We start from the raw sequence: 25,175 nt of genomic DNA, 5'->3' as shown, positions 1-25,175 counted from the left end.
GTGTTAGTCCGGACAGACAACATGACAGGGATGTACTACATTCAGAAACAGGGAGGCGCCCACTCGCCACAGCTGTCTCATCTGGCTGAGAGCATGTGGAAGTGGGCCATTCAAAGGAACATTTTCCTCATGGCAGAGCACCTCCCGGGCAAGGACAATCAGATGGCGGATCTGCTCAGCAGATACAGCCACCAGATGCACGAGTGGGAGTTACATCCATCAGTACTCCGCCCGTACTTCCAGCAGTGGGGTCATCCAGAGATAGACCTGATTGCCACAAGGGAAAACGCAAAATGCCAACACTTTGTCGCCAGGTTCCCTCACCCACAGTCGCAGGGGAATGCGATATGGATGAACTGGTCAGGCAGATTTGCGTACGCTTTTCCCCCAGCACCTCTCATACCGCTGGTGGCAAGAAAGCTAAGGCAACACTCGATGACACTCATCCTAGTTGCTCCAACGTGGGCACGCCAACCATGGTACACCACGTTTCTGGAACTCTCAGTGGTGCCGCATCAAAGGCTGCGCCTTGCTCCCAGGCTTTTGACGCAGAACCATGGCGACATTCAGCATCCAGATCCGCAACAGCTCAACCTGGCGATCTGGCTCCTGAAGTCCTAGAGTTTGGCTACCTTCATTTGCCTCCAGAATGCATGGACATCATCAAAGAGGCAAGGAAGCCCACTACCAGAGCATGCTATGCTGCAAAATGGAAGCGTTTTGTCATTTACTGTACGGCCAATAACATCAACCCGCTAGATGCATCTATTCCTAACATCATTTGCTATCTGTTACATCTTTACAAGTGCAATCTAGCGTACGCTTCCATTCGGATACATCTATCCGCCATAGCGGCTTATCTTCAGAACAGGCAGCATCTCTCTGTTTTCAGGGTGCCTGCCATTAAAGCCTTCCTAGAGGGTCTGAAACGAGTCATTCCCCCAAGAACACCACCAGCTCCGGTGTGGAACCTCAACGTGGTCCTCACCAGGCTGATGGGCCCACCTTTTGAGCCACTGCACTCATGTGAACTCCAGTTCCTAACATGGAAAGTGGCTTTTCTCATTGCTATTACGTCACTAAGGCGTGTCAGTGAGCTGCAAGCGCTCACAGTCCAGGAGCCATTCATACAAATTCATCCAAACAGGGTGGTACTACGCACTAACCCCAAATTCCTTCCGAAGGTGGTGTCACAGTTTCATCTCAACCAAACTATCGACCTGCCCGCATTCTTTCAAAATCCGCAATCAGTAGCGGAAAGAATGCTCCATACCTTGGACGTTAGGAGGGCGTTGATGTACTATATTGACAGGACACAACACTTTAGAAAAACAAAACAACTTTTTGTTGCCTTCTCACCACAGCAGAAAGGCAACCCTATTTCCAAAGCAGGAATAGCCAGGTGGATTGTTACGTGCATTCAAATCTGTTATCAAAAGGCAAAACGCACTTTAACAATACCCCCCAGAGCGCACTCCACACGCAAAATGGGGGCCTCCATGGCTTTCCTGGGAAACATTCCTTTGGAAGACATTTGCAGAGCAGCCACATGGGTTACACCGCACACGTTTACCAAACACTACTGTGTCGATGTGCATTCCAAGCAGCAAGCAGCTGTAGGACAGGCTGTTCTCAAGACACTTTTTCAGGTTTCTGCAGCTGGCACGGGCAACCGCCGTTAATGGAGGGACTGCTATGTATTCTATGCAAAAGATATGAATTTAGCAGCCCACATGCCTCGAACTGAATATGCTACTTACCAGTATGCATCTGTTCTTGGCATGTAGGGCTGCTAACATTCATATCGCCCACCCTCCTCCCCGGTGCCTGTCGCAGCTGCAGATACACTCTTGCATTCAATCATTAGCATGGACATCCTTTACACTTTTCACTCCATCTCTGCCACAATGGCTAAAAACAATCTGGGGATGGAGCCGATGCCCATGCGCACTGTAGTCCAGGGGAGGAGCCACCTATCTCAGGATACTTCGAAGACTCTTCCAGGACAACAATGTGCAATCATCCGGACCCAACACTAGGCGGCGATCTATGCAAAAGATATGAATGTTAGCAGCCCTACATGCCAAGAACAGATGCATACTGGTAAGTAGCATATTCAATTTCAGCAACATAATAGGTCACAGTAGCTTTGGTCATCAAGAATTATGAAACAATTTCTAAAAGGCTTGTTTAGAATGTTCCCACCAGTAAGTCGCCCACCTCCTCCTTGGCATCTCAACATTGTGTTGCCACAACTTATGAAAGGGCCATTTGAGCCGATTCATAGAGCGGACCTCATATATATCACATGGAAAAAGTCTCCTCTGCTGGCTCTTACGTCAGCTAGACGAGTAAACGACATACACGCTTTCACTATTCGTCATCCTTTCCTTCAGTTTACAAGGGACTCTGTTGTACTTTGTACCAATCCTACCTTCATACCTAAAGTCCCATCTGATTTTCATTTAAATTAACCAGTCATATTGAAAACATTTTTCCCAAATCCGCTAACACCAGCGGAAAGATCTTTACACTCCCTGGATCTAAAGAGGTATATAAAATTCTATATGCAGAAGACCACCAGCATCCTCAAAAGTAATCCGCTTTTTGTGGCATATGGGAACATGAGGAAGGGATATCCTGTTACTAAACAAACTATGTGGGATCTCATCAGCTGTACAGTTCTGTTATCAGCAAGCAGGCAAACCACTATCTTCAACAGTGAAAGCTCACTCTACGAGAGCGGTTTCCTCTTCGACAGCCCTCTTTGCCGGTGTGCCTATAAAACAGATTTGCAGAGCAGCAACCTGGTCCATCAGGCACACATTTACAAGGCATTACTGTTTGGAAGCCACAAGTAATGCTGACACAGCAGTGGGACAAGCGGTTCTCTGTGATTGTTTTCAATAAGGTGAGCCTCTCTCCTTTCCACCTTCCTATATTTATTTATTTATAAGGTTTTATATAGCGCGAACAAGATCCCGAAGGATATCAGAGCGCTTTACAAAGGAAGGAGGGAAGGTCATGAATCCAATATTGACAACAGTAAGAATACACAACAGGAATTCTAGCCTAAATCCCAGACAAATAAACACCTTACTCCCAGAACAAAAGAATCCAGGAGAATAGTACAATAACCGTGTAAGTTTAGACAAGCACAGGCGGGGCTACAAGAAAGCACCAAACATACACCACCAGCGGCATACGAGCAGCCGGGTGCGGGGTGCAAATATGGTATCGGGTGCAAAATGCAAGTGAATGGAGGAACTCTGTTTTGAAAACAGGCTGCAGGCGTCGAACTGGAAGCTGCACGAAGAACACGAGTCAAGGCAAAGGTTAGATGGGGTGCTGTGGGTCGTAGGAACACCATCAGTCGAGCTCTCCATTGCCCAGGGGCTTTGGTGCAGGGATGTCCATTGACACTGGGTTTCTCTTACCAGAGCCAGTCGTGGATGGGGAGAGGGTCTTCGGATTTACACTGCAGGCATCGTCGTGGAGTCCAGGAGTGGTCAGCCAATGCTGATGTCTTGACTATTGCTTCTACTTTATTGATAATTGATTTAAGCGAATGTCAACAAAAGTCCAGCCTTGCTTCCGATTGCATCCACCAGATGGGGTTGGTGCCGGCAGGCAGGCGCCGAACCCTCTGTAATATTTAAATCGCCTCACACTGCCAGGGCGCAAGAAAAGTCTCACTCAGGATTTGCAATTAAGGAGTAGTTAGTATTTATTGACTTGACGCGTTTCGACAGCACAGACTTTTTGCCAAAGACCGTGCTGTCGAAACGCGCCAAGACTATTCTTGCGCTCTGGCAACGCGAGGCGATTTTAAAAAAAAAAGGGTTTTATTTTTTACTGAATGCCTTATATCAGCATACATACCTATAATACTGCTGCTATCTGTTCGGATTCAAGCATGGGAATCTATGAAAGCTACCCCAATACTTTAGAAGAAAATAAGTTACTTACCTGTAAACTGTGGTTCTCCAGTATTGGTATCTTGCATAGATTCACGTGCGACCCACCCTCCTCCCAATAGAGGCTCCCCTGTTATTTTTATACGCTTAAATTCCACTTGTGCACAAAAATCTGAGAGCCTGGAGAGAGTTCTAGAGGGTGCTGTCGCCTGATTGGCTTGAATGTGGACCATTCATAATGACTAGAACGAGATATTAAAGGTAATGTTTTTTCTCTATTAACTTTAATGGTAAAGTCATTACTTTCTGCTTTTAATGTACCATGGGACTCCCACTTCGATGACAGGGAATGATTCAAGCATGTGAATCTATGAAAGATACCAATCCTGGAGAACCACAATTTACAGGTAAGTTACTTATTTCCTTGTGCACCATACTACAGGAATAGCAGTGTCTGCTACAGGTATTAAAGTGTATGGGTAGCATAATATGAGCATACAGGATTATCTGAAGATGCTTAGGGCAGGATTGTGATACAATGACAGAGATTTGTGCAAGTCCAAATACTAGAATAGCTGAAGATGCTGCACCTCTTGTTTGAGGTAAATTGGCTTAGGAGATTGTGGGGTCTTGGTGCTGGAATACTAAGGAGTGCCTCAGGTCAGGATAGAAGTGCATTAGCAGAGCAGGGTGTTGATCTCGCACTAAAAACAGAGCCGGTGCCCGAGTAGGATAGAGGCTGAAAGCTTTCAGACAAGACTGAATCAGAAATGACGAAGCATTTCACTGCTATGTAACCCTTTTTTTCACAGACTAATGCGATAGAAGCGCAGGATGACGACCTGGGGCAGGAAGAAGTAGTCCAGCAGTGTATGAGGAATCAGCCCTGGCTGGAAAAACTCTTCGACTCCTTCACTGATCTTCTGACGCAAGCGCAGAACAAGTGTGTGTGACATGGGGAGCACAGGAGCCAAGTGCAAACAAATAGACTGAAAAAAAACAAAAGATACACCAGAGACGATGCTGCTGAGAGAGGAGGAAGAAATAAAAGGTCCTACTCCTCGACTTCCCATGGCGCCAAGGATGGACAGTGGCGGTCTGCGTGTCGGCTGTTGGGGTAGCGCAAATCGGAGCACTGTGCGCTGACATTGCTGGATATATCTGAGGGCATTTACATTGAACCAACTCTTTCTTTTGACTCGGATGCTTCACAGGAGGTTGACTATTCTCTCCCCATCTTTTCCATGACTGCCTCTCCCGCTTTCCCTTTTATACCCTCCACCGCCTATACAACCTCACTTAACGAGTCTCGAGTGAGTGGAAAATCAATTGTTTGGTGTCAGTTTTTTTGTCTTTCTACCCCCTTGCCCGTTGTGTCACAATCCCGTTGAACTAATACTGGATGTGACATGGCATCCATCTGGCCCAGAGCAGAAGGAGCAGCATATTAACTGTGGCTTCACTATTTATTCGTGTGCGTGCGTGCGTGTGTGTATGTGTATGTGTATGTGTGAAAGAGAGAGACTGACTCTTGAGTGGGGGGGCCACCACAATGGTGAAAAGGTGAAGGAATGGGAATGAGGGGAGAAAGTAAAGCAAGTCATTCTGGATTAACAGTGTCAAGTGATGACAGTGCAAGGGAGGGAACTGAACAAGTGGCACTTTCTGCTGCATATTGTAGAGAAGGGAAGTCAGATCAAGAGGGAGCACAGGAAACGTGGAAAGAAGTGAAGCCAAATTCACCCTATTTAGATATATTCCCTCTTCCTTCAACTGAGCAATGTCATTGCATACTTCTGTCCAGCAGTAAAAAGCTGGTTATATTAAACTTTTATTATTGTGGGTCTGAGCGTGGGCTGTACAAGTTACAAGACAGGCTCTAGAAAAAGGATTCCGCTCGTCTAGAACACAAATGATAGAGCTTCTCAAGATCTAACATGGGTATCTAAGCTGCTTGGTCTTGCTCAAAGGTGCAGAGGGCCATTCAAGAAGATGTTGAGGCCTGGGAATAGCGACAGCCAACAATGACCAGTCTTAGCTTCTTACAAGAAGATGTTGTGGGGCTCGGTTCAGCGCAGAGGAGTAGAACTTGCAGCAGTATATATTGAATGAGAGAGGCCAGCTAAGAGGGAATGGCCAGCAGTCAGGCAACAAAGTACATATCAAACTCAAATGAGTGTTCTGTAGTTAGAAGAACGTTGATGAGAAATTAATTTCCATGACTTGGACAGTAGGAAACGATGACCGGTCTTGCAAAAGAAATCATAAACGTGTTATTTCAATGAAGGAGGCTAAAGGATGTATGGAGAAATACTTATGGGATGTACTCAGGCCAGGTCATAGTGAGGGAGGGCAACTCAATCAAGAATATTTTGTGGGAGGGGGCAAGAGCATCTCCAAGCACTTACACACCAAGAATGTGATATCACAGAACGAACAATCCACGAATTTCATGCATACATTTACATACATGACCCCAAAAAATGCTTTTCTTATAGACTGGTTGTCTAACCCATATCTACAGAGTTACTGTCACCACATGTACATAACAATTTGCATATAGACAGATAATACAAGACAAAGCGGCAAATAAATACAATATTGTAATATCTTATAGGAAATTCTTTTTGAGCAGCTTATTTGAACAGGGCAAGTCGAACCAAACTTCCAGGATCTTTCTGATAGGCTCTGGAAGAGTACGACTCCTTTACAGTTTCACAATATGAGGATTCTGTTGTCAGTAAACGCCCAGGATTAGTCACTGGAATGCCTGGTAATCTAAAGAAGGACTACATTTAACATATTAAGAGAATATGCAGGTGGCAGTAGGTCTGTTTGCAGAGTAGCTCTAATATGTACCTTATACTAAAGAGTGGCTGACTGGTAGCTCTAACATACATCATTCAAAAAAGATAAAACATCATGTAAAAATAGTGCATTTTACAGAAAGATTGTAAGACGCATCGACCTGTGTAACAAAGCACAGTACTAGTCTCAGATTTCATAGTATCTTGGTAGCATTTCCTATACATAGTGCTTGCTTGGTGCTGTGAACTTAGCATTGTGTCTTACAATTGGCATGCCTAAATGTCTCTGGCTCTGTGAACCACAAGAAGAAAGATGGCATTCTTATTGCTAGACCTTTTTGTAAATTCAGTAAACAAATTCTGTAGGTTATTCAATCTAGAGAAATTTGCAGGGCAGTCCATAAAGAAGACTTTTAACCAAATGGTATCTTTGATAAGTCTTGATAAAAACAGTTGGAAGTCATGTACCTTCCCATGCAACTAGCCTTGTACATTGGAAGAGTGTCCTTTGAAGAGCAGAACAGAGAGCAAAGTTGTAACCAGTGTCCTTTCCTTCCAGACAAATAATCTCCAAGAGTAGGTCCTGTAATCTTTAGGGAAGTCATCAACATTCTGACAGTCAGAGATGCATAGGAAGCTGCTGTTCTTTTCTTCCTAGTTTTTAATGAGAAAGTGTTTCAGATCCATGAAGGAATGCCACGGGTAAGTCTTACACTGCCCACCTGGGAAGCTCACATCTCTCTGGACATGGGTCATGCCACACAGTAGAAGTAAGTTTATATTTATTTATTAACTTAATGCTTAAGTTTCTCTGAAGGGCATGGGCCGCTAATTAATATGGGATACTTTGTAGTAAAACAAAGATCCCGAACAAGAGTATTGATTTTTTTTTTTAACGGTTTTATTAATCACAAAAAATATTGTCCGATCACAAGAAACACTAATTTCCAAAGTGAGATCCAATATGGGTTTATTTTACTTATAACATTTTTGAAGTAGAGCCACATTGAAATGAAACTTTCAAATGTACATCAATGATTTACATACAGTGTGCATTTGACACTGGTCTTGCGTTAAGACAGGCAGCCACATTCAGTGGGTGAACGGTCTTAGTTGAGCCCATCGGAAGCGTGCTCTTTGGGGTGGGGGCTTGCTGCCTTATTCGGAACATCAAAAATGGATATTTTTGTTTGTGTGGAAAAAGAAACGTGGCCGTTGCAGCATTTCTTATCCACGTCTTAAAGGTCCCTGTTAAAGTCATGTAAGCACGTACTATCTGAATAGGCCTAAACATTTCTGCACACTGTGGGGTAGACTTGTACATTCTACAATTTCTCAGAGTCAGAAAAAAGCACTTGCTGCGTCCAACCCCTAACCTTTTTGCCAAAGCTTTGTTAATCCAAAATGAGTGGGCTTGTAAAATAGGTTTGAGAGCTGGAGGACGTGTGTAGCAGGTGAATGTGGTGATCTTTTCTCCCTTGTTATGGTGTAGGTCTACAAAGTGTAAAGAATGTTGCTGAGGATGTGCACAGGGGTGTCTGATATGCTGCCGTGGTTATCAAGTTTAGGGGTTCAAGATACACCCAGAGGGATTCAGAATGCAGCTAAAACTGCAGAATAGTTCAGGATGCGACAAGGCAGTGCATGGTGGTACTAAGTAAGCCTCATTAGATGCTGTGCACAGAGCAGGTCAAGATGCTGCAGAGAGCTGTTCAAGGCTGAGCACTGAGAGGTGCTAATATTAGTCTTCGCACATTGCTTCTGATATATTTTGTACAGCTAGAAACATTGTTCAGTTGCTCAGTTTGATTCGGGATGCCAGGATTCAAAACTGTTAGCAAAAGAACAGAACCAACTTGTTGCTCCTTCACTACCTTGCTCTTGCGCCCTATCCCCTGCCCTTCACTTGTATTGCATTGGCATGTTCTGCTGTACCTTTCCCCATTTTCAGAGGTATATTTTATCAAATGGAAAAAAATCTAATATTTTTAAAGTGCAGCAGGCGCATTCTTAAACAGGAAAGAAAAAAACGGTAGCAAGACTCATCTTATTATCATAGGCAACGAATATCAGAAACAAGGTTAGTTGTAATTTTTTTAAGCTATCACTTTTTCATTTACACATTAATATTTACATCTTCGTTTGTAATTTTTGTCCAGTTAAAGTTTTTGTATGCTCAAATACAAAAGCGTTCCCTCTCGAGATAGCTCACACTATTTCAAGGCACAAGGATGGAGAAAATGGTTAACTAGAAAGTGACAGATGGGAGATAACTTCTGTTTATCATTTATTTTGCTCCGTTTTTTCAAAAAATAAAAATCTTTTTATTGTATATATTGTACAGAGGAGGGTTGGGTGGGGGAGTCTATGTACCATATTGTATTTGACTCTTTAACTGAAGAAGAGAATGATAAATGAAATTTGCCTAGGTGTGAAGCGTTCAGTTTGACTGGACGCCAACTAGTATTTTTGTTCATAACAGGGAAAGGGAAAAAAGCTGAATATGGTGCTTTTTTGTCAGAGGCACCAGCTGAATTTTCCCTTTGTCCTTCTGAGTTTTTACATGACTGTTGTACTGTTCTTAAAAAAACAAAATGAACAAAAAAAGTATTCAATTCCTATTTAGGTTTGCGCTTGTTAAGCACCTTTCCATCCTTTATCACCAGTTAGCCCCTGCACCTGTTCCACACTATGCCACGTATACAGACAGGAACATCATTTGAAACAGGAAAAGAGAAAGAAGAGTGATCCTGCCAACTTATGAGTTTGCGCAAAGAAAAGACAAAATGTCAATGGGTTTCGAGCAATAATTTCTTATTCAAATCTTCAATTGTTCTACCCTGACCCGTTTCTGATCTGTGACACCAGTCAAGACACCAAATTTTACAACTCTGTATGATCAAAAATATGTGCCTGTTACAAAATCAGTGCGGTTTATTGAAAATTGTTGCCCCCTCCGTAACTAACAGCTTTCCAAATGTCTCTTGTGTGTTCGAGAGCTCAAAGTCTCTTTCCTTTAGAATGATTCACGTGTTTTGGAAGCTGCACAGGTTGATGCATAATTCTGCTGCTCATCTGTTAAATATTGGGAGGTGTTCCTCAATCAGTGTAGATCCATTGTCCATCATTATGAATTCTGATTGGTTTCCTGCTTTGGTTGTAGGCGTGATGCAATAATCTAAGTCATGTGGATGAATATTTCAGACAATTATGATGAGAAATATTTGTCCTCCAGCTTAGATACCCCATGTTCATCTGCTTGGAGTACTTTTCCATTATTCGAAATTTTGGATACTCTTTGGCAGCTGGGAGTTTTAAAAGTATGAGGCCAGGGGAACTTTTTCACACTGGAGTGGCACTTGTGACAGGCAAATAGATTTTTTTTTTGTGCATCATGTCTACATCCCTTACTTATTCATATGTCAAGAGTAGTGTGGGCTTTTCAATTGAAAGTTGCTAATGCACTCTCCCTCCGTGACTGATGCACACACTCATTGATCCACTAATATTAGAGAGAATTACTTATGTTTATTATTTTCCTAGGCACGATTTTTGTAACCTTTCTACTCCTGTGGTTTTGGTCCTTTTGGAAACATGTAAAATGGCCCCTGTCGGCCATGCAACCCTATAATTTGCACATACCGTGATTACCCTTTGGGGAAATTCACATAGCTGGCTCACTAGGATATAAGAGTTTTTTTAAGAATCCATTAATTAAAAAGCACAGTGTACAAGGCTGGCTTGTACTAAAGGTAGCAATTCAGTCGTTTTTGTGGCTTACTTTATAATGTAAGAACAGGAGAGTATAAAAAAATTCTTCTCTGAAATCGCCTACACAATCGGTGTCAGTCTTTTTCCAAGGTGGACAGAACAATGTGCTGTTGATGGAACAGCTTCGTGAATATCGACTTGAACCAGATCTTCTGCCATGGCTTGGGGGACTTTTACTGTGCTCTAGTTCTCGTGTAAAGGGCCTCTGCTAACTGGGAGTTGGAAGTAACACGTGACGCATAGAATCTCCATTCCACTTTTTGGTACAGAATAGACATTCCTTTCTGGAGCCCCCTTATTGTGTGTGCAACGCGACTCTTGTTGGATGCTGTGCACTAACCATGGTGTTCGGCACTGGGGTAGTACTCCAACTAATTTAAGTGATTTAATCAAAGAATCACTTAAAAACATCTAACCATACATTTTGTCTGCCTGCAAGTACCCTTTTTTTGTTTCGTGCTGCACAGTCTACTGAGTTGTGCAGCTTTTAAAGATCTAAGCCATTCTGGAGAGCAATCTTTTTTTCGTAAATGCATTTAGATCATTTTAGGCTCCCCTTTGGACATAAAAAACTACGAGAATATGGATTCGAGATTTCCAAAACGAATTTACTGTTTACATTTGTTTTTAAACCTTTAAGATTTAGGAAGGCAAGGGCTTGGAATTGCTGCTTGCTATTTGAAATTAAGTAGGCTGCGATTTTCCAGAAATCGATCCATTGTTAAAAATATATCTGCACTAAAATGTTTTTTCTCGTTTTAGTGTGCCTGCCTTTGAGTGAGCTCTACGAGGTCATGTGCTGTTTAGCAAACCCTTGGACTTCAGTGTATTTCTTAGATGATTACCTGTTGTATTATACAAAAAAATAGGGAGTACTTTCTGTAAGAAATGTTAAAGTATTTTTTTCAACCAAAAATCCAAAGCATCAGAATTAATTTGTGCACAAAACAGTGTTATTTATAGGGATGGTCACAAGACTATGTAGAGTAATGCTTGATATCACCAGACTATGTTAGGGTGTTTCTACGGTCTTGCATTCCTCTAGATCCTAGCAAGGTGTTACTGATGTCCCCAGGTTACCCCCGGGAGGTGCTTTTAATACCCCAAAGGCTACATGATGTGTAGTTCATGGTACCGTTTAGTGATTGTACTGGGTTCCAGTAATACATTTTTTGCATCCTGCTACAGCACACTTGGACAGAGGGGCCATGCCCATGTCTGTACCATGTCATTCCCTCATTGAGTGCACCAATCACAGATCAGTACAGTGCGCCCGGTTATGAGAAAAAGTGTGCTGTACCAACACATGAGAAAACTTCTGTGCTATTTAAAGTGATGCAGGTAAAGATGGAGCAGTGGTTTCAGGCCACTGCTCAGTCTGTTACTGCAAGTTTAGCACTGCCAGAGTTTCAAGAGAGGACAGGCAAGTTTCCCCCTTGTATGAAGTTTCTGGTTTAGCAAAGGCAAAAGGCAGGGGTGAAGTCCGCCTTACTAAGGACTTGGAGAGTAGTGTGGGTTATGTAGCGCACTTAATGGTTTGGGGGTATTATAAGTGGCAGTCCCAAACATACACTTCTATGTGTGAAATTGTCTTCCCTACCTAGAAGCCTTGAAAAAGAAGCACAACCTTAAAAACAACACTGCCCCATCCCCAACATTCTTTGTAAATCATAGGATAACACAGCTGTGTGTACAGGTGTGCAGCTTGTGTCTAAAGTTTCATTGACTCCAGAGGAGTGACTTCAGAACACATCAGTTCTACACCTTGTTCTTTAACTAGATTTGGACTGTGTAAGTGATAAATAACAGTGACATCTGCTAGAAGGTATTTTAAGTTGGGATAGTGCAACTTCGCACGCCTGGACAGCCTTCTTTACATCCTGCTAGCTGCCCTCTCTTTTCTTAAAAACATCGGCGTTCAATTAAGCCTAACAATGAAAGAAAATCCAGTCTTTCTGGCCAGTTGTGTAAGTGGCCTAGTTCTTTACTTTCCGAGCTGTTTTTCTACCTGTGAGTTTGAGATTGCAGGCTTAAATATAAATACATTGAAAATCAAATAATTGTAATCCTATGCCTGACTGGGAATCCGAATTACCAGGAGCAAATATGTAGGTCTCAGCCACAGTCTTCTGCATTGTGGTCTTAAGTCTTCAATGCAGTGACCCACGTTATTTTTATTTGGTGAACAATTGGAAAACAGTCTTCGTGTTTTATGGACCTCTAAAGAGGTCCTTTCTCAAAAGGAGCAAAAAGATAGATGGCACTGTTAGGCACTTTGTAAACCGCAATTTTTGCTATAGTGATAAAGGGTGTGCCTAATTTCTGCTGAGAGGATGAGTATCTAAGCACTACGGAATACCGTGCTGCACTGGGAATAGTCTCCAGAGAAGACTTCTTTTGGTGTGATTTAGTTTATTAATGCATCATTGCACTCCATATAGTTAAGACTTGAAGGAATGCGTTGCATGTAGTCGCCAGTGTGACCTAGGCTTTTTTTTGTATCTCACCCTGTAAGAAATCATTAATTACATTAACCGAAATACATCACTTGCTGCACAGAATCACTCAACATGGCTTCTGAAGTCTTTTGTTTAGTATACAACGTCGTAGTTGAGGAACTAATAAGGACAGCAGAGAACTGTACGGAACAAATAAAACAACCATTTTAAAATGATGTATAGGACTCCATCCTTGTTGCTTTTATTAGGAGGACCGTTTGAGCAAGAGGCAACGACTCTTGGAATTTGTATCATTTGACTATTTACCAATGGAGCTTGTTGCCCAAATTCTTAAATTGTCATTAAGTCGCAAATCCTCACTGCACAACTAAGTATGGTGTAGGGAGAGCTGGAGGTTGTCTGTGTAGTCAGGTCTGCAGCTGCTTATATGCACTTTACAAACAGTCTTTACTAGTTCAACTTACTTCAATGCCTCAAGCATTACAGATTACTAATGTTAATTCTGAACTTGTGCCCTTCAGTCGGGAGAAGCTACATTGTGAGCTGGTTTGTATCACTACAAATGAAGAATCCAGTGTGTGACGTTATTGCATCAGAAGGGATTCATGTGAGCAGCTAGATGGCTACCCACGCCAATTTCACTTGCCTCCACTTTAAATGGCTGTGCCTGTACCTGGTGGGGGGCAGTTGATACAGCTACATGTATCCAGATACTTCTTAGTTGGTTCAAAGCAATACCTTCCAGAGGCAGAAGTTCTCGACACTCCACGTAGAGCACATCAAAATGTGAGATCTGTGAGCCAACGGCCTGTTAACATTATTCTTTGAATGACTTGTCACTGTTGCGAGCTGAATGGGACTGGATGGCAGATACATTTTCTCTCTTTTCCGAAGATAGTGCCAGTATTGTTGAGGGAGGCATAAGGCAAAAAAGATGATGAACAGCCAGGGGTGGTTGCTGGGTGAGATGGACAATTTTGTTGTGTTGGAAGCAGCGGTAACTTTTATTTTTTTATTTTTAAGGTAACATCTGTGGGATTTGCAGAATGTGTAGCTATATATTGAGGCGACAGCAATGTCTGAAACGCTGAGCTAACGTCGAGACAATAAACCAGAAATAACAGTGTAAAGTAGCAAAAAGTGGGTGTATAAAGTATTTAAATAATATTAATAATAAAGAGACAACTGAGCTAGCCAAATCTTCGACAGCAAAAATATACATGTATATTCTACCCTGATCTTGCTCTGAGTGGGGACAAATTGCTTTGTGTTTTTATTTTTCCCCAATTCATGCTAGTTTGATAGATAGAAAAATAAAAGTGTTGAGTTAATGTCTACAGAATACGGTTGCAGACTTTGATATCCCTGCTAACAGATTCTTCAGAATGGAAACCACAATTTATTTTCCTGATTCCCTCGCCTCCTCTGTTATGCCCACCCTTTCCGCCTCTCATTCTATCCCTTCTTATGTGTCCTAACTAGATTTTCTTTTCTACAATGTGTAATATGTGTAACTTGTTCTGGCCTCAAAGGTATTGTTACAATATTTGAATTTGTGTTCCTGTATGGATGTTATTATATATTTTTATTGTTTATTGGTGTCCGACAATGTTTTTCTCTTTCAAAATGTACAACTCACATTGTATACTGTGTACACAAAATGAAAAAACACACTTTTCTTTGCACCGCTGTGGGACCAAGTTATGGGTCTTTTTTGTTTTGGTCTGCTGATTTTCCTGTTCAATTAGAGCTAGGGTTGTCAATATAATTCCAATTCCATGAAAAAACGGCAACTGAGTGTCTTCACGAATTTCAGCCACTTGGACCTGTGCATATTTCAAGAAACCTCAAGGATTCAGGCCTCCGTTATCTGTCCAGTGCCCGTATTTACCACACACATACTTTTTTGCCTATCCAGATATCGGAGTTGCAATCATTTTTACCAAAGCCCCCAAGAATTCCTTCCACTTACTTCACTGTTCTTTCCCTCAAACTGCTGAGATCGAATGTTCTTATTAACAAATGCTTTCACAACTTCAGCCATAGGGTTTGCAACAATCGTAGAAGCAGTGGTAAATTCAGAAGGCATAAACTGTAGTGGGTATGTTGCGTGGTCACTTATAACAATATTCCCAGGTAAAAAGTCAAAACACATTAAGGTTTAGCCTGCTACTTAAACCGTGAGCTCCAGGGAACGCAGCCTTCTCACTGTGGGTACCCAAGCTTCCAACTTTAATGAGATTCGGACCTCCTCACACAAACAGACCCCCAACAATGATGCCAACCACAATTTGGTTGGTGACGGTCTAAAGCAGACAATGAGCAATGATGCATGTGTCCAAAGTGCTTGGTGTCAAAAAGATCTTCAACAATACAGAATTTTTATTCAATCATATATCAAAACTAAAACAGTTTCTGCAACGCTATCCCCGTAAGTAGCTTTCCTCTGCGCAGCCAGCGTATTAAATTAGAAGCTATTCTTTGGTTTTATTAATATATGTAGACACAATTTGAAAAATGTGTTTATTTTCAGAACTCATAATTTGATGTTTGGAGAAACATGGTTGATTTGTAAAATATATTTAATGCTGAAATTTGAATGATAAATCATGCTGCGTTGGGGAGACGTTACTAATATTACACTGCTGCCACAGGCATAGCAGCTATGGCTATTATGTGATACCTGTGGTGAAGCAGTCCAAATTGATAAAGCTTTTTTGACATTACTGCTTATGCACCGAGGTAATCACTACTGGTAATCTTGCACAAGCTGACCACTAATGTTATTCTTTTCTGATGTTGCTGCAAGTACAACACTGATAATATTTGTTAGTAGTTTAGGTGATTTTTATTGAACATAAGTAACTTTTATTACAGAAAAAGCTGAAGACCTCTGTACTAGACAACCTCCAACCTGAAATGCCAAAAAGAAAGCCCTTTCCAAGAAGAAAAAAAAATGGAATACGTATTAATAAATATATATATATACGTAATATAAACCTATATGTATATATACATGCATATAGATGTGTGTATGCAAGTGTGTGTTATATATATATATATATATATATATATACACACACACATATATACACACACACGTCTACAAAAAACACAACTGGACATATTAAGCAATTTGCTATGTTCCCTGTATTAAGGATTAAGAAAAACAAACTAATTCAACTTCAGTGACTTCAAGGCAGACATGATGTTCCAGAGCTCAACCATGCATTAGAGTGACATTTCCAATGTATTTCTTATGGTGCATTGAAGATTTGAGAAAAAACACACCATTTAGAGTGGTAAATACCTTTATTCTTAACTGGTTGGCAACATTATTATGAAACATATCAATGGAGGTAAACATTGTATTCATAACGTGCTGGCTACAGATACACATTTTATGCATACTCCTGCCATCTAGTGTTGGGACCGGACTCTGCAAGTTGCTTCTCCTCAAGAAAGTTTTAGGATTGGCATAGTGTGTCGTTTCTCCTACCCCTGGAGCTATTGTGCTTGTGCAATAGCTCCTTTGTTAGAAAGTTTTTTGGAGCCATCGTGCTTGGACGGACTGCGTTGGAGCTCTGCAGCATTCGACGGCCACAGGGCCCATGGTCAACAAGAATGAGATGGGAGATCCAGTTAACACCACCAATTGATTCTAGGAGCCACAAACTGATTACCAGGCTCCCAGTCCACACAAACCCACTGAGAATAACCTTCTCCAGGTGTTTGAAACGAGAAAGGACCTCTTCTGACGGTGCCCTCGGTGTGGAACCAAATACGCACACGAGGTGTGTAATTTATGCTTCTCTCTGAAGCATAAAGAGGACGAATGCGCGGCTTGCGCACTATTCAAGAACAAGAAAACCCTCACGACCCGTAGGGATCGACGCCTGGCACACACCATGGAACTGGTGGCCGAGGCGGAGCTCTCCCACAACTGTGACGTCGAAAACAAAGCAGGTGCTCCGGTAGGAAGTGGGGTGGTCATCGCCTGTCCCCACTACGTTGCTTCCGATTCCTCCTCTGGAGAAGAACATGCTCCGGTGTATGAAGAGGGACCCACATTGCTGAGGTCGATCTCAGAATATGAGCTGAGGACCAAGACGACGCCATGTACTGCGAGCCCAGTCGACCATTGTCTAAAGCCAATCTTACACTCACCTCCACCATGCCATGTTGTGCAACCGCACTCAGGCTCAGGCCGACACCATGAGCACGCCTTAGTGACAAGAATGTCATCGATCCCAATCAGGCTAACAGTCCACAGCGCGAGGACGCTTCTGGCACTTTGCCAGTGCCGATGCATAAGTCAATGTCGTCTGAGCCAGCAACACTGAAGCATAAGTCGAAATCAACAAAGACACCGCATCAGTGCATAAGTCGGCATCAGGAAACACATCGGCACTGAAGGACGCCAAGCAGGCTGTGACCCCCAAGAACATCAGACCCCAAAACACGCTCGGGCTCATCGGAATCAAACAAGCCTCGGGTCCCTGGACTGAAAATCAACCCAGACACTCTTCTGATCAAAGAAAAGTCTCAGCCATGAGGATCCCAAGCCACTCAAAAGTTTCTGAGGACACACCATCGGCTCCAAATAAACATAAGACTCAAACTCAGACAGTAAGTGACAAACAAGGCACTTTAGAGACAGCAACAATGTATGCATGAAAGGCGTAAAGAAAATGTGAAGAGGCAGGCTCAGTCATTGCCACAGCGTCCGCCGAAAACAGAGACACAAGTCCAATGACTTTAAGACCCCCCCCCCCCCTCCAGGGTCACCACAAACACAAGTACCCTCTCCACAAGAGAAAGAGGGGTGGGAGATCCAGGACACAGACTTCCAAGGAACACATGATACACAACATAGCCCGGACCCATGGGATGATAATGATGTGGTCCTACCTGATGCAGATATGGCGCTGCCAATACCTACTAAAGCTTCACCTCCAAATGACATCCTCATACCACAATATAATCCAAAGAGCTGTAGAGTACCACAAGCTCCCCAAGCACACTACAGAGGAGTACTGACTATATAGTAGAAAATTTTTTGCACACAGAGCGCACAATTTAATATATCCCAATAATTGGCTACGTACTCAGCGTATCCAAAGACATCTTCAAGAACCCAATCAAATCCAGGTTCCTAACTCCTCGCATAGAAATAAAATACAGACCATCTCTAACTGACCCTATTTACATAAGGTGACATCCCCCACCACAGGCAGGAAAAGAGCTGCAGCACAAGGTACTGGAGAGGCTCCTCCTCCAGACAAAGAGAGCAAAAGAATTGATTCAGTAGGAAAAAAGTAGCAGCAGGTTCTGCAAACCACTGGAAGATCACCAATTCAGTTGGCCTGTTCTCTAGATACAATAGGGCAACCTGGGATGAGATGCAAGATCTTATACATTTTCCATCGGAAAATAAAAAATGAGGAGAAAACTTAGTAAATGATTTTAAATGCAACAATAAAATGTGTATTAAACTGAGCTGACTCTGCTGCAAGGGGCATCAACACATCAATCATGCTCCGTAGACATATGTGGCTATGCATAACCGGGTTCAAACCCAAGGAATGGTGGCATATTCTTATTGTACCATTTGATGTGAAAAACCTCTTTGGGCCAGCTATAGAAACACAATTCGAGAAGATTAAAAAAAACACTGATACAGCCAAATCCACAGGTGCCTTACCAATAGCATCTCAGAAACAGCTCTTTCGGTGTTACTAGGGGCGAGAGTCAGCAAAAGCCTCTACCCCAGAAGACACCACATATCAGTGCCAGCAACAGCAATATCACCAGCAAGAGAGTGGATATTATTGTGAAAGATACAGAAACAAGGGCCGAGGTAGAGGTATCCCGAACAGGGGCACCTCTACACCACCACTTGCCCACACTTCACCCCGACCACATAACACCTTTTGGGGGAAGGCTACAACAAATACCCCAGTGGTGGCCAAACATCACATCAGATAAATGTGCAATAAAAATAATCAGGCAGGGATATTGCCTAGAGTTAACTCAACAACCACCAAATATCCTGCCAAAATGGCAGATGTTAGATCCACAAAAACTTCATCTGCTAAAAGAAGTAAATGCGTTACTACAAAAGGGGGCCATAGAACCAGCCCCACACAAACATCGAAACAAGGGAGTCAACTCTCTTTATTTCCTCATACTAAAGAAAGACTGATCACTATGGCTCATTCTGCACCTGCGACCACTCAATACTTACATACTATCCCAACACTTCTGCATGGTGACATTGTACTATCAAATGTAATACCACTACTACAAGAGGGCGACTATGACTGCATTAGACCTGAATGACGCTTACTTCCATATTCCAATCCACCCAGTATACCGAAAGTACCTACAGTTTGTGGTTAGTGGACTTCCTTATCAATTCAAGGTGCTACCTTTAATGGTGGCAACAGTCCCAAGGGTGATCACAAAATGCTTAGCCGTTGTAGCATAAAAATTATGAAGAGAAAACATACATCTTTCCATATCTTGACAATTGGCTGTTCAAGAGTCCAACCAAAGCCAAATGTCTGAAAGACACCCAAAACACAATATACCTGGTTCACCAATTGGGTTTCACAATCAATGAAACAAAATCACATTTCCAACCACTCCAGGTACACCATACCTAGGAGCGATACTCAATTCAGTATCAGGAACATCTTACCCCAAACCACAAAGGGTTCTCAATCTCCAGAACCAATTGGGCCTTTTACAGCCACATCGTCACCTACCAGTCAAAACAGTGATGTGCCTATTGGGGGATAATGGCATCATGCATAGCAATAGTGCCACATGCAAGACTACACATGAGACTTCTGCAAGAGTGTTTAGCAACGCAATAGTGACAATAAGGGGGGAAACACGAAAGATCTAGTGTTTGTTTCACCCAAGGTCCATCAGGCACTACAATGATGGAACACTTTAAACATACTGGGGAAGAGCCTTCAAGGACCCAATCCCACAGGTGAAAATCACCAATCTCAACCGATGCATTACTCATGGGGTGGGGTGCTCATATGAAGGACATTGTGGGGCAGGGACACTGGACCTTACAACAGACAATGCATATTAACATGCTGGAGCTTCTAGCCATCCACATGGCTGTCAAAGCATTCCTAACAAACATTATAGGGAAAACTGACCTCTGAACAAGACAGTATGACTGCAGTGTATTACATCCAGAAACAAGGGGAGACCGCATCCATACAACTGTCGCAGCTAGCACAAACTATATGGAAATGGTCAGACAAACACCGAATTCTCCTCCTAGCTCAATAAATACCAGGGCAGGAAAGCTCCATTGCGGACCTGTTCAGCAGAACACAGCGACAAGTTCACTGGTGGAAAATACGCACACCATTACTGCTAGAATACTTCCACTGGTGGGGAACCCCTGTAACAGACAGCACCAAAAATTTAAAATGCCAAATCTCCTTCAGATAACCACACCCAATTTCCTAACAGAAGGGTCTATGGAAGAACTGGTCAAGGATATTTTCTTACGGTTTCCTCCTCTCCCACTCATTCCATATGTGGTCAGGAAACTCAGGCAGACTTCTATAACCCTAATATTACTTGTTTTCAATTTTGCTGGACACTACTCGAGTTATCCATAATACCTCACGAGAAACTACCCAATTATCCAAATCTTCTCTCTCAAAGCAGGGAAAGGGTGAGAGATCCCAATGCACAACAGCTCAATCTTGCAACTCGTTACTGAGGTCATAGAGTTTGGATACTTAAATCTCCCTCTAGAATACATGTCTGTTCTAAAGTAGGCCAGAAGACCAACCACAAGGGCTTGCTCAGTAGCAAAATGGAAATGTTTTGTTCACTATTGTGCATCTTTATATATCAACCCTTCTTCTCCAACAGAACATATAGTCTGTTACTTGTTACACTTACAAAAGGCACATTTGGCATTTGCCTCAATACGCTTGCATTTAGCAGCCATTGCGCATACCTACAAAACAGGAAACCCCAATGGTTTTTCCGTATTCCTGTCATCAAAGCCTTCATGGAAGGATTGGAAGGATTAAAAAGAATCATTCCACCATGTAAAGTTCCAGCATCTGCGTGGAACCTAAACATGGTCCTCACACACCTTATGGGGCCACCATTTGAACCACTTCATAATTGTCAAATACAATTTTTAACATGGTGGCTTTTCTTGTGGCATAATAACTCTATAAAAGTTAAGTGAAATACATGCGCTCACTGTGGAAGTACCATACTTTCAAATGTTCCAAGACAAGGTACGTTTAAGCACAAACCCAAAGTTCTTACCTTAAGTTATATCTCCTTTCCATTTAAATCAAACTCTAGAGTTACTGATTTTCTTACCAAAACCAGAGACAGTTGCAGTGTGTGCCTTGCATACACTCTATGTTAAACGGGCACTCCTTTATTACATCAAACGTACAAAACCCTTCAGGTTAACACAACTATTTGTTTCGTTTTGAAATCCACAAAAAGGAAAAGCTATTTCAAACGCATGAATAGCAAGATGGATTTTCAAATGTATCCAACTTTGTTATGAACAACGAACAATAACCACTATCTCAAGGGCTCATTCAACAAGGAAAAAAAGAGCACCCATGGATTTCTTGGGAAATAGCAGTCTTAGTGACATTTGCAGAGCAGCAACATGGATAAACCCACATACATTTACAAAACATTATTGTGTGGTGGTTCAAGCAAGACAACACGCTCTAGTTGGACTAACAGCCCTTCAAACAAATGCACCATCTCCTGCCTAAAGGAGGGGTATTGCTTTACAGGTTATCCAAAGCATGTGTGTTAGCAGCCAATACATGCTATGAATGGAGTATGTTACTTAACCTGTGAGCATCTATTTGCGGTGTCTGGTGCTGCATATTCACATGCACCCTCCTGCCTCCCCAGCAGGTATTCAATTGTGAAAATACACTCAAATACAGGATGTTCAACAGCAAGTGCTAACTTAGCAGACTACATCCTCACTCTGTATATGGCAAGGGGGAAAACATTAACAAAGGAGCTGTTGTACATTTGCAATACCTCGAATAGGAGAGTAGAAATGGCGCTGAGCATAAAACTTCCACAAGGAAAAACAACTTGCAGAGTCCGGGCCCAACACTAGATGGCAGGGTTTTGCATAGCATATGAATCTGCAGCACTACACGCCACGGATAGATGCTTATAGGGTAAGTAGCATACTCCTTTTCCATACCCGTTTTCTTCAGCAATTGCTTCATTATCTGATCTATCACCCACCATGCCAATTTTCTTTTACAGGTGCCCTTTCTCTGGTGGGGTAAAATCTAAGAGAGAGAATGCCTTGACCAACAGTTGAACTGTGCTCTCTCATTGTTACTGTGTCATATCTCTGACGAAATGCACAGACGTGCCTAAAAGAGATGACATTCACTTCTGAATCTGAGGATCATCATCCAAGGCCTTAAAGTAAAGGAACGCCATGGTATAACTTACAGTTTCAATTGTCTAAAAGGACCTAGAGTCTCCCAATGCTCTTGGGAAACACTCCTTTAATGCAGAATCCCAATCAAACACTGCCAATGTTCTTTGGGGGAACCACACAAATGGAACACTGAGACAGTGTTGGAAGGTGGGGTGGAACAAGGGCTAAAGGACCCCAACTCTTATGGTTGAAGTCCTTTGCAACTGGTGTTGGTGTCCTGGAGTCCGTCCTACTATGCTCTACTAAGGACCAAATATAAACCCTTCATCACTTGACTCGTTGCAAGGGAGAGCAGTAACATGCTTCTCAGGGAGGTATTGTGGAGCTGCAAAAGCCCAGAACTCAAAAATCAATCAACAATATTGTCAATGTCCTGCCCAGTGCTTATTGTTTAGAGAAAAATGTAATTTAATTACACCGCAGTATTAAATACTGCACAGTTCAACTTAAGGTACAATTCAGTGACACTACAGCAGCCAGTCCCCCTGTGCACTGAACTTACCCAGGTTGATTCTCTAATGGCTGGTTCCATCACCCATTGGTGAAGCCAAAAGCATGAATCGGGTACATGTCAATTCTCTAGTGAACCCCCAAACACACAGTTCACTTCAGCTCAAGTTGGTGGCCTAGTGGGTCTATAGCAGTTCGTAATGCTACCTCTGGAGCATAGCATTTAGCCTCGTAGTTCTTCCTGGGGTAAATGAGGACTGCCTCGGGCTACCAGGAAGACTAGAAGCAGCCACGTCTCTAGTGTCCTCTCTATTCTTAGGTCATCAGGACCTTCTTCACTGGTGCTAGGGTCTCCTCTAAATACTGAATTTAGGGGTGTTAGGGGACTGTAGAGTAGTTGCCTATGGGCTACTGACCCTTGGGGTCAATATGCCCTCTAGATTACCACTTCCTGTGGGAAGTGAGCATAAATCCTGTCCCAGAATTCCTAATTATGCCATCACAAAGATAGATACTTCTGAAAAATCATGTCCGCCTCAGCGTAGACCAACTTAGGGGTCACACTAGCTTGGGAGTAGCACACCTACCTGACTAGCTAATTTTCCTGCCTGTCCAGGTGCCAAGAGGATGCTGGATAAATGGGAGCCAGACTCACATTCCAAAGGCAATAGTTCTTTGAAGCTTACCAGCCTGAGGAGGCTAATCCACATGTCATACTGTGGTAGGGGGATGTTATACTAGGTTCCCAGACAAGTGTTTGTTCTGGATCGCCTGAAAGCAAAACCTCTCGTCCTAGGAGGTCACAACTTTGTCTCATGTGGCAGGTAAATCTCAATGACTGTTTCGCCCCGGGACCAGTCGCATAGCTTCATGTGCAGATGCACAATACTTTGAGTTAATCCATGTTTCACCAGGTATTCAATGCATTAATCCTTTTATTTCGCGTAGCCACATTTAATCCACATGTGGGAAATTATGCTATTTTCCAATCTTGTGTTCATGATGTGACCATCCAGACTTCTATCACAAACACGACCAACGCATAATTCATCCATGGCATGTTCTTTATTCAAACCCAATGCATTTCGGACTACACGAGTCCTTCCTCAGGGGTAACTAAAAGTGAAACATTTCACAATTACTGTTTACTTATACAACTCCAAAGATACATATTTAATTTTACCAAAACTGCTGGAGAAAAACTCTAATATAATCTTGGTACTTTGGTGCGTGAACGTGAACATTCCCCTTAAGTGTCTAACCCAACCCAGGGTTTCATGTGACAGGTTGCCAAAAACCAGTCAGGGAGCCCGCCAGAGGCTGGTAGGTTTTCAGGGGGCACCTCTAAGGAGGCTTCTGGATGCAAGTATTTGTAAATCGATATTTGAATGAGTCTAGGTTTATCAGTACGAAATGTTTGATACCATACTCCTATTTTTAGTGGAGCCATTATGTGGCTGGGGAACGCGTTTTTACCAGTGTGCAGCACAGGTTTTAAAACTGCTTTCCTGTCCACTTGTAATGGCAGTAATAGGACTGACCAGCACGAGGACACATCTGCTCATGCAGGTATGCCCTCACATGTAATATTCAGCACCATGCCTAAGGGCTGTCAGTCCTGCTGTAGGGTTGAATTACAAATATCACATACAGTGTTAGCTGACTTGGCACACAGGGATGTGTGACGTGTTTTAATTTCTGTCTGCATCAAAACAAGAAGCCTGCAATAGTAGCCTTGGGGAGTAACATCCTGCTCATGAAAGCAACAGGTTGGTCATGGCAATCACCATTGGTTTGGGATAGGACCGCTCCTATTCCATGTTCAGAGGCATCTGTCTGCACTATTAACTGCTTTGTGTAATAGGGAGCTTTTAGAATGGGTGATGAACACATTGCTTCCTTCAGTATTAAAAGCCTTCTGACAGTTCACTGTCCAGTTAACTTTACTTGGCATCTTTTTGGAGGTCAGTTATGTAAGGGGTGCCACAATATTACCATACCCCCTCACAAACCTCCTGTAAAACCGAGTCAAAACAAGGAATGCCCTGACTTTTGTCTGGTTGGTCTGCCCTACCCAGTACAGAATTGTCAGGATCTTAGGCTGTAAGGGTTTCAATTAAGCCTCCACCTACAAAGCGGCCAAAGTATAAAACAGAGCCCTGCCCCTGGCACTCGCTTGCCTTGATAGTGAGGCCTGCACTTCTCAGAACCTCAAGGACCTTGCCAAGGTGGATCAGGTGTTCTTGCCAGGTGGACCTGTAGACCGCAATAT

The 25,175-nt window shown here is 42.7% G+C and overlaps 1 protein-coding gene and 1 long non-coding RNA gene across 2 annotated transcripts in view; one reads left to right on the top strand and one right to left on the bottom strand.

Annotated features, from left to right (window-relative positions):
• The window catches only part of PRR12 (proline rich 12), a 602,934-nt gene extending 588,387 nt beyond the window's left edge, over nt 1-14,547 (top strand). The window contains exon 14 of the mRNA XM_078655282.1: nt 4,730-14,547. Coding sequence (XP_078511408.1) covers nt 4,730-4,870 — 141 coding nt within the window. The 3' untranslated portion in view covers nt 4,871-14,547. The remainder of the gene's footprint in view (nt 1-4,729) is intronic.
• LOC144770605 (uncharacterized) overlaps nt 1-25,175 on the bottom strand; it is a 186,605-nt gene that overhangs the window by 134,756 nt on the left and 26,674 nt on the right. The window lies entirely within an intron of this gene.

Source organism: Lissotriton helveticus, chromosome 7 (assembly GCF_964261635.1).
Source record: "Lissotriton helveticus chromosome 7, aLisHel1.1, whole genome shotgun sequence".
Lineage (NCBI taxonomy): Eukaryota > Metazoa > Chordata > Amphibia > Caudata > Salamandridae > Lissotriton > Lissotriton helveticus.
The sequence above is the reverse complement of the archived record's forward strand: the minus strand, read 5'-3'. Positions and strand labels throughout refer to the sequence as shown.